Here is a 10,993-nt window from a genome sequence, read left to right as displayed (position 1 = left end):
ACCGGAGCACGTACCCATGTGCCCTGTCTCAGCAGGCGGACTCTCAAACACTGCGCCACCAGGAAAGCCCTTCTCCTTTATATTGATTAAATTAAAGCAACTGGGAAATGTATGCAGTAAAAAAGTAGAGAACACATTGTGTCGTTGCAGTTTTCTTCAGAGTTTCTCCCGCGAGTTGCTCTCGCCAGTTGCTCTCGCGAGTGTCTCTCTTCGCCTCTCCCCCACCTCTACATCTTTCATCTTCCCTAACTCCAGTGCGGCTCATCCGTTCGTCCACCCAGCGCTACGTCCTGTTCCTTATCCTCCTTCTATAGGTAGAGCACTTGCTCTTGACCGTTAGTTTCTTTAGCGGTCGTCTGAAGAGACGCGGAAGGAAGACTTCTGAAGAAGAGGACAAAGTAAGGTAAGGAATTCGGCATTTTAGGGAGGAGAGAATAATTTATACCTCAGGAGAAAGAGTTGATACCTGTATCTTCTCCTGTTCCCAGAGAAAGCATGGTAATTCAGATTTTGATTTTTCTCTCAGGCTTTCTCTGTAAGATTTAAGAGCCGAGTAAGTTGTGTTTGTAGACATATGTCTGAATATACACTGTCTCCAGAAGTCTATCAGTTGTTCTTGAACAGTACGTTTAAGTTTTGTTCTTCCAGATAATCAGTTCCCAAGGCAGCAGTGGAAAGCCAGTGAAGTTCCTGGATTTTGTCCGTGAATTGAGAGGGTGGGGAGAGGGGTGGAGATAGGTTTGAAATGCTGTGGGAGGGAATACTGAGTAGATAATTTACCTTTGATTAGCGGCATACCCTCTTTGCTGTTTAACTTGTTTACCCCTGGGGGCGGACTGAGAAATTTACCTTTGATTAACGCGTACCCTCTTTGCTGTTTAAGTTTTTTTTTTTCTCTCACTTGCGGGTAGTGGAGCGTACGCCAGGGCGCCATTTTGTTCCGCGTGCACTTTTTTTTTCCTTACGGGTTTTCTTTGTGAAAGCAGAGGTACTGAACAATAGAGGCAAGATACCTAACTATTTTAACTTAAATGATTTAAAACCTGTAACTTTAGTTATCAGATGTCAAAATGTTGATTCACTTGACAAAAACCGTCAGATTTTAATTTTGCACATAAAGTATGTTACTCTCTTTGGACCAGTGTTTCTTAAAGTCTCTCAGTATAAGTAAAACAGTTTAAATTTCCCTCAGTAAAGGATGTAACTCCCTCCTTTGCTTTTATGACTTACCATTTTTGAAGTTTAAACAGTATTTGATGCATAATCAAGAAAAATGTGAGTAGATGGGAAAATTTTGAAAATAATGTTTAAGGTATTTTCTGCACAGTTCATAAAACTTATTAACTGTTAGATGTGTAGAATCCAGGAGCATTTTTTATTGCTTATTTTTTTGTTGTTTTTTGGGAATGAAGCATTGAACCCTGCAGCTCAAAAGAATTTACAGTTGCCTTCTAATCTGATTTTTACATACAGGTTTTTGTAAGAGATCTATAAAAAATGGAGCATTTGTTATGCCAGTGCTTATTTTGCTTTGTGTTTCAAGTTTCCTCTCTTTTAAGTAAGAAATGGCAAATAATTTCACTGATATTGGGTACTTTACTTGAGTTTTAAACAGGTGTAATAGTTTGATACTTTTGGCTTATAATTTATTTTTTGCTATGAGTATAAAGATATATTTTTAATTACTTACAGAAAAATGGTGGAAGCAGATCAGCCTGGGAAACTGTTCATAGGAGGCCTCCATGCTGACACCAATGAAAATTCTCTTGAAGTGGTATTTGGGAAATATGGTCACATTATGGAAGGTAATTTTTAGAACCAATATATATATCTATTCAAAGCAAATGTGTATTAAACATACACCACTGGACAGCTAAGTTATAATGCTTTTTCTGTTTTTAACACATGAGCACTTTTTATTTAAGTTTCTACTTTTTATTAGGAAAGCACTGGGCAATGAGGGAAAGTGTACACCTTAGGGGCTCCTACTACTGAGAAGGGAAAAAAGCAGCGTTATTTTCTTCCCCCGACCCGTGCTTTGCAGCATGCAGGGTCTTAGTTACCTGACCAGGGATCAAGCCCACACCGAGTAGCATGCGGCATGTGGATCTTAGTTGCCTGAAGAGGGGTCAGACCCGTGTCCCCTGCATTGGGAAAGTGGAGTCTTATCCACTGGACCACCAGGGAAGTCCCAGGGCTTTTTAAATATACTGTGGTCATAGGACATGAAATGGGAAGAGATATGTTAATTGTAGAATGGTTGAAATTATTGACTCTATTTTTAAAATACTGGAAATGATATAAAATGGAAAGGGTTTTTTTGGTTTATGTGTTTTTGTTTTTTGTTTCAGTGTTAAGTAACTTTCAGGAGGTTGTTACTGTACTGTGTCCATAACATCAAATTGAGTTAAGGAGGCCTTATGAGAAATTGTCAAAGGATTGATTATTTTGAAAATATGAAAAGTTCAATTTTATGTGAAATTTTAAATTAAAAAGATTTATGTGTATTACAGTTATTTTGATGAAGGATCGGGTAACAAACAAGTCTAGAGGCTTTGCTTTTATTACTTTTGAGAATTCTGCAGATGCAAAGAATGCTGCCAAAGATATGAATGGAAAGGTAAGAGTCTTTTAATAATATTTTGTGTTCTCCATTTAATACTATTTCTAGATTGTTTCTCTTTTTTCTAATTTTTTAAACTAACATAATGCCATATAAGCCTTCACTCTCCTTTTTGTCACATAAGTACTGGATTGTCTGGTTGGAAAGAGATTGAAATTAACATTAGCTTTAACAATATATTTTAAACCCGTTTTAGCATTCAAACATAAAAGTAAATAAGTTTTAGCCTGTAGAGCTCTCCCCAATATCCCATACTGTTTCTGTTTTTTTTTTTGCTGTACGCGGGCCTCTCACTGTTGTGGCCTCTCCCGTTACATAGCACAGGCTCCGGATGCGCAGGCTCAGCGGCCATGGCTCACGGGCCCAGCCGCTCCGCGGCATGTGGGATCCTCCCGGACCGGGGCACGAACCCGTGTTCCCTGCATCGGCAGGCGGACTCTCAACCACTGCGCCACCAAGGAAAACCCCCATACTGTTATTTTTAAGTCTCGGCGTTTTTTTTTGGTGGGGGAGCGGGTACGCGCGCCTCTCACTGTTGTGGCCTCTCCCGTTGTGGAGCACCGGCTCCGGACGTACAGGCTCAGCGGCCGTGGCTCACTGGCCCAGCCGCTCCGTGGCATGTGGGATCTTCCTGGACCAGGGCGCGAACCCGTGTACCCTGCATCGGCAGGCGGACTGTCAACCACTGCGCCCCCAGGGAAGCCCAAAACTGTACTTTTAATTGCATATTTGCTCCAAGATTTTTTTTATATTGTAGGTAATATTTTTCCCATTTTATATTGCAGGTAATATCTTTTTATATTCATCATACTGTGAATTGTTAATTGTTAAAATTACCTCCAGTGCTTCTCAGTTCTCATAGTGTGGAACACATACATTAATTCCCTTTTTCTATAGCTTGGTTTCTGGTATGCTGCAGGCACTTGGCACATGTTGACCCTTTTACTTTACTTTCATATTTTAAGGTATGGTAGTACCTAAAAGTTGACTTTGACTCATGATTTTATTTTGGGTGCAGAGATAAAGTTGCGTTATGAAGAACAGTTGATGGTGATCCGCCACCCCCATTTTCTTTGTTTTCAAGCACAAGAACGCGTAGTCTGTGTAGACATTAGTCTTCACTTCTTTATTCAACAGATATTTTATTGGCAGGCATTGATTTAGCAATTGATTAATGGTTGTGGGTAAGACAAAATACCTATTTTCTTGGACACTTGTGTTCTAGGGTGAAAGATGAGAAGCATACAAGTAAAAATAAATGCAATTTCATATGGAAAAATATTAAGGGAAATTAAGTAATTTCATTAGAGCTTAAGGGGAGTGGTGGACACTATTTCTATACATATAGATCTCACAATGTTATATCCTGAATGTTGGGAGGGAGGCAGCCATTCATAAGTCTATGGGAAATATTTTGGACCCAGAAACAGAAAAGGAGGCCCTAAGGTGGGAACACATGGCTGTTGAGGCTGTTTGTATTGGGCCAGGGCCCATCCATATCCACCAGAAGTCTTAGTAGGAATTCAGCATTTAAAATTGTTTTCCAAAAATAACATGAAACAGCTAGAGTGTTTTATGTAGAGCAATTATATGATGATTTGCATTATGTTTTCAAAAATTACTTTGGCATCTATAGAAGGTTAATTTAGGAAGCTGATGGAAGATTAAGAAATGTAAGCATTTCTGAAACATAAGAATATGAAGTAGTATTATAATAAGTTACTCTTTGGGGACATGTTTAAACAATTGAATAAGGCAAGAGATGTTAAGGACCAGATAAGTGCTCTATTTAAAAAAAAAACCAGGGAAATTATTAGAAGTAAATACAGAACAGCAATCATGTTGGAAAATTTTCTTTCTCTTAATATTTAATAAATGCTAAAAATAATTAGAGTAGGAATAACCATTTTGAATAATGGATAATTCTGTTATTCCAATGAAAAATTTTATTTTTTAAATGACACGTATACTTTTATATACCCTTGGGACACTGAAAACTTTGAATGGTAGAAGTACAGAAATGAAGTGAGTTTAGTTATCCATTATAGAAAATAAAAGGGTATATTCTCTCATGATAAGTGAGAGGTATTAATCTTCTTTTAATACCAGAGGACATTTCAGGGAGCTGTAACTGCCAATACATACACTTTGTGTTGGATGACTTACTGAAAGACTGTTACTAATTAAATCTCATTTATTTGGCACGGTGAAGGACACAATCATTTCAGAAGAAAATGTTTGCTTTGTGGAAAAAATACTGATCTTGAACTAGTGCAGTAGTAAATAAATTTGATGTAATGTTACTAATGTTATACTTAATCTTTTTAGTCTTTGGATGGAAAAGCAATTAAAGTAGAGCGAGCCAACAAACCATCTTTTGACAGCGGTGGTAAACAGAGACCGCAACCTCCTGCAAGAAACAGGGGCCATCTGAGAAATCCGAGACATGGAAGAGGAGGAAATGGAAGAGGAGGAAATGGAAGAGGAGGAAATGGAAGAAGACGAAATGGAAGAAGACGAAATGGAAGAAGAGGAAATGGAAGAGGAGGAAATGGAAGAGGAGGAAATGGAAGAGCAAGAGAGCATCCCTCACGTGGAGGACACTTGGGTAATGTTTTAAAATACAAGGCTGCAGCCATAGGACCGAAAAATCATAAGTTTAACTGTATAGAAACATCTCAGTTTTTATTCCATCCTTTATGAGCAAAGTAGTCTGTAAGAATTATTAGATGATGAATTACATTGATAGTCAGAAGTATTTCTAAGTTGTAAGGACTTATTGTAGTTATAAAATGACTTAACTAGATAATATGCAAAAAGTTAATCACCTTACAGGGAAATAGCATAAATTTTAAACTAAATTCAGTCTCTTTTACCATTATTACTAATTGCCTCTTTTCTTCAAGAAGTTTTCTACAGAGTGTACTACTATCGATCATACATTAGAATTTTTCATTTTAGGGCCAATAACTTTATATGAGTTTAAGTCAGTGATTCATTAATAATCTATTAGAAATACATTGATTAATTTTATTCTGAGAGTAGACTTATTGCATCATAAAAATACTAGAGAATCTTGAAAACTACACCACGGAAAATAAAAGTCACTCAGAATATCCACAATTCAGGGATAAACACTTCATATTTTAGGTTTCACCTTGCAGTATTTGTCTTAAGTGTATGTGTTCAGAAATCTAAGCAAATCTCCATTGTCATTTTGATATGAGGCTTTCCTCCCTGGGTCTGTTGTTTGCATTTGGGGGAAAATACCTTAGGGAAATAAATAGGGCTTTAGATTCTAAAAGGTGTCTTTGATTCAGGAAAAGAGTAAAAACCTTTGCTTCAGAAACATGTATGTTTTCTTTCTGTGTGTATTAGAGGAGAAAGTCGTTGAAAATATATTTTTTGAATTTTTTCAGAGAAGTTTTCTACTTAGTAAGAAAAGGAGGAAAAGCACTTTGTATTTCAAAAACTTCCATATATTTAACAACCTTTGCTTCACCTATTAACCATAACCAGTCTTCAGAAATAAAACATTTGGTTTCTTTTTGTGTTAATTAGATGTGTGAATTTTAGGAAATGTTTTTTGAAAGTTCAGTTAAAGGGTGTGCCCATTTTAAGATAACATAGTTTTGTTCTTTTCCCCCTAACTTGATCTTGAGAAAAGTTTACCAGTTCGTATTCTGCCATGTGTAAGAATACTCATTTTTTCTTGCCTGTGGCACTACAGGGGAATTGGAATATATCTAAGCATCTTTCTGGTTAGAAAGGTAAAACATAAATTTTCAGTATTTAATGTGCATTTCTTAAATACTATTAAAATTGAACGCAACATAGCCCTTTTCACTGAAAAATCAACATTAAGAGTTGATCTGTGAATAACACAGGCTTGAACTGTGGGTCAACTTACAAGCAGATTTTTTTTTCAATAAATACATAGTACATCACTACGTGATCCAAGGTTGGTTGAATCCATGGATGCAGAACTAGGGATACTGGGCCAACTGTGAAGTTATAAGCAGATATTCTCCTGCAAAGGGGGTTGTTTGTATGTATATACTTAACTGTTAGGTAATGCATTTTTTATTCATCTTTTTTATTTTTAATGTTTTGATCTATACCTAGGATGGAGCGGCTGGGCCCATGGGCCATGGCCGCTGAGCCTGCGCGTCCAAAGCCTGTGCTCTGCAACGGGAAAGGCCACAACCGTGAGAGGCCCACGTACTGCAAAAAAAAAAAAAAGCTTCCTTGACACCAGAATTATATAACTAATAACTTATCATCTTCCTCCTAAACTGATCAAAGTTCAGGGTTACATTTAATTTATCCAGGTTTTTCTGTACTCTCTTTCTTTTCCCCAAACTGCTTTCATACCAGTGGTTCTTGAATTTCTTCCTAGATTTTCCAAACTGACTTTTACAGTAAGTCTTTGAACTGTACTAACTTATGTGTCATATGAGCAAACAATCTTACTGGTTTAGACAAATATGAAAGCTGAAGACTGGGGTAATTGTTTAGTGAAAATTTATAACAATAAGTGAAACTTGACCAATGAAAAAATGTTGATTCTAGTTAACTAAAAAGATTTCATTTAAACACAGGTTGTGGTGGATATACTCCTAGTCTCAATGCGAGTTCTTCCAGGGGACCCTTTCCAGTTAAAAGAGGACCATCTTCGAGAAGTGGAGGTCCTCCTCCTAAAAGATCTGCTCAAAGACCAAGCAGTAGTGGGATGGGAAGACAAGGTAAATGCTATGTAATGCAGAGGCAGTTGATTCTTATTAATGAAAGTGAGCTATTTTAAACAGAATGTTTAAGCAAAATGGAAAGTGAGAAGTATATGAACATGTTTACCAATCACTAATTTATTGATTGATTTGTGGTTGGGAAATAATCTTTTAGTTTCTAATTATACATGTAGTAGGTGATTAGCAGTGCAGTGGGGAAAACATTGCTTGTATGTCCATGTTTGCTATAGAATTCCTCTTAATTTAAGTTGTTGCTAACACTTTTTGGTTAGTAGGCTTCTTTATCACATAGTTTCAATATCAGAATTTTCATGAAAACTATGTCCTGTGAGAGAATGTTCTGGTCTGTAGAGTAGTTTAGCTATGTATATTGGCCACCTGGTTTTTAATTTAATTATTATAAACAATAACTGAAACTTGCCATATGAACTGTAGTTTGTGCTCTTAACTTTTTTAGCACTGTTTTCTGATCCTTAATATGGTACGGACTTGAAACAGTCATTTTCAAATTGCCATTTTATGTGTAGAATATTAATGAAGCCAAATGTAGCACGGTATTGACTTCAAAATACAACAGAAGCTAAGAAGCCTACCCTTTCCATTATTAGATGGTTAGCCTAGTGAACAAACAAGAGAAGAGAACAAACAACGTCCTAGTGACCTCTAGGAATTAGGAATAAGAATTAACACATGAAGAGAACATTATTTATGGGAGATAGTTTCATATTTTGGAAGTGGTACAGTGTTTTTCAAATGAGCCCTTTATTGCTAATAAACAATAGAAGTCACTGTTGCTATCATCATAAAAGGTCAATAATTAAGGTTGTACACATAAAGGAGAGAGCCAACCACTTGGTGATTGAATATGTGACAGTAGTTACCAAAAATTAATTATTTGCTCAAATTTTGAGAAGTTTTCCCTACTGCTGGTAATTTAAAGGGTATGTGAAATGTATAGGGAACGGGAGGTGTACCGAAAATAAAATGTTCAGTGGTATCATTTAAAGGGAAACAAAAATGTGCATAAATGGAATTTTAGAAGGAGTAGTTTTTTAAAATGATTTTGGAGAGAGGAAGGATATCAGACTTTTGAATTTTTCCTGGAAACATTACTGTCAATTTTGAGATACTTAAACACAAGCATTTTTAAATTAAAGGCTCAGTATCACGTGGAAGACATTATGGAGCTTCTCCTCACAGAGAGCCAGTCTCTTTTCGGAGAGTTGGCTATATGTCACGAAGAGATGGTGGTTATGCTACTAAAGATAGGTAAGAAGAAACACAGTATATGAATTAAGCCATGGTTAATTTTGTTGTTCTTGCTGAAATTTACCTAACACAAAATTGAACATTTAAAAGTGAACAATTCAGTAACATTTAGTACACTTAACAGTGTTATGCAACCACCAGCTCTGCTCAGTTCCAAAACATTTCATTACCCCAAAATAAAATTAATAAGCAGTCACTCCCATTTTCTCCCGCCTTGTCCCTGGTAGGTGCCCATCTGTGTCCTTATCTATGAATTTATCTAATCCTGAATATATCATACTAATGGAATCAAACACTATGTGACCTTTATTACCCAGCTTTCCCTTAGCATAAATGTTTTCAAGGATCATTCATGCTGTAGCATGAATCACTACTTCTGATCTTTTTTTTTTTTTTGGCTGACTAAATATTCCATTTTATGTGTGGTTAACATGGTTTGTTTATCCATCTGTGTGGGTTATTCCCATCATAGTGCTGTCATGAATACTCCTGTACAAGCATTTGGGTACCTGTATTCAATTCTTTTTGAGTGTATATATACTTAGGAGTGGAATTCCTGGGACATATAGTAATTCTTTAATTTTTTAAGGAACTGCTAATCTTTTCCACAGAGCCTGTACTATTTTACATTTCTGCCACGCACATACATGATTTGTTTCTCTGCATCTGCACCAGCACTTGATATATTCTGTTTGTTTTTTTTAAATTATAGCCAGTCTGATAGGTGCAAAGTAGATATTTCATTTTGGTTTTGAATTGCATTTCCATAATAAATACGTTGAGCAGCTTTTCATGTCCTTGTTGGTTATTGTGTATCTTCCTTGAACAAAGGTATATTCAAGTCCTTTGCCCGTTTAAAATTTTTTGTCTTTCTGTTGTCTGAATTCTTTATATATTCTGGATATTATAAGTTGCATTTAAAATTTTATCTGCTTTATTTAACTTATTCAAGCAGAGCTTATCCAAGCTCCCGAGACAGCAAGGATTATACTCCACCACGTAGAGTCAATGCATACCGTTATTATGGACATTCAAGTTCTTGGAATGATCATCCCTCTGGGGAACATAGGTAATATAAAGTTTTGTGTTTTTATCAAATAAAAACATTCTTTTAAATTATGTGATCGTGACACGTAATTTAAATCTATGACATTCTTTTAAATTTAGGGATCGTGATGGCTGTGGTGGAAGTCGTGATAGAGATTATTCTGAATATCGAAGTGGAAGGTCTTACAGGGATTCATATGGGAGTTACGGTAAGAGTCCAGTTACAACCTGTAAATCATAGAATTAGACTTAACCAGATCGTTGTTTACTCTAATTTTACTTCCATTCCTCAAAGGTAAAACTATGTTTAGCATGGCCTTTTTGATAAATTAAAGACCTTTGAATTATTTTCTTAATAGCTCACTTAAAATGCAATGAAGGGTAAATTGGCAGTCTCATCTTTTCTTCTCATTACAGAAAAACTATTTTAACATTTTTCTTTTTTTTTTTGCGGTACACGGGCCTCTCACCGTTGTGGCCTCTCCCGCTGCGGAGCACAGGCTCCGGACGTGCAGGCCCAGTGGCCGTGGCCCACGGTCCCAGCCGCTCCGCGGCATGTGGGATCCTCCCAGGCCGGGGCACGAACCCGTGTCCCCTGCATCGGCAGGCGGACTCTCAACCACTGCCCCACCAGGGAAGCCCCTATTTTAACATTTTCAAATAATCAGTAGAGTGCTATTAAAAGTATGAAGCATAGGAACATTATGAAGGTGAGAATTTCAGTCCATTTTCAGAAAATAACATTTACTTTAAAATAAACTACTTAGGCTGAAAAATATTGCTCGCTCTTTTAAATAAATGTGAAAGCCCTTCACTGTTGCTACATAGTTTATATTTTCATAGCAGAGACAGATAAAGCTTATCTTTTCAAATATTTAGCACTTTAAGTCATGTCATATGATACCAGAAAAATTTGTAATGTTTAAATTTAGTTTATGAATCATTAACTTCACAGGTGACTCCCGTGGTGCACCAGCAGCACAAAGGGCCCCTGTGACTTACGGTGGAAGCAGTCGCTATGATAGCAATACAACAGATGGATATGGAGGAGGTCCGGAAGGTTACTCAAGCAGCCAAAGTAATACTTATTCAAGTGGTCGTGAGCGTGGAAGACAAGAACAACCAGGGTTTCCACCCTCTGTGAATGGGGGCTACCTTGCTCCTCGTGACTCATACAGTAGCTCAGGTTGTGGGGCTTCCAGGGGAGGTTATGCGGGAAGCCAATATGAATGAGAGGGCCAAAGCAGATATTAAAAATAACACTCAGTTATGTACCAAATGTTCTTTACAAAGGAAAAGTTTAAGT

At 36.9% G+C, this 10,993-nt stretch overlaps 1 protein-coding gene across 1 annotated transcript; it reads left to right on the top strand.

Moving 5' to 3' along the window:
- Nucleotides 1-1,696: 1,696 nt before the first annotated feature.
- Nucleotides 1,697-10,684, top strand: LOC309978851 (RNA-binding motif protein, X-linked-like-3; the record flags this gene model as incomplete). Its single annotated transcript, XM_082865497.1, has 7 exons — nt 1,697-1,805; nt 2,514-2,620; nt 4,952-5,012; nt 7,247-7,368; nt 8,529-8,640; nt 9,808-9,896; nt 10,643-10,684. The coding sequence occupies 7 exons, from the start codon at nt 1,697-1,699 to the stop codon at nt 10,682-10,684; spliced, it is 642 nt and encodes a 213-aa protein (XP_082721623.1).
- Nucleotides 10,685-10,993: the final 309 nt, after the last annotated feature.

This window comes from Leucopleurus acutus (assembly GCF_964270905.1).
Source record: "Leucopleurus acutus genome assembly, chromosome: Y".
Classification (NCBI taxonomy): domain Eukaryota; kingdom Metazoa; phylum Chordata; class Mammalia; order Artiodactyla; family Delphinidae; genus Leucopleurus; species Leucopleurus acutus.
The sequence above is the reverse complement of the archived record's forward strand: the minus strand, read 5'-3'. Positions and strand labels throughout refer to the sequence as shown.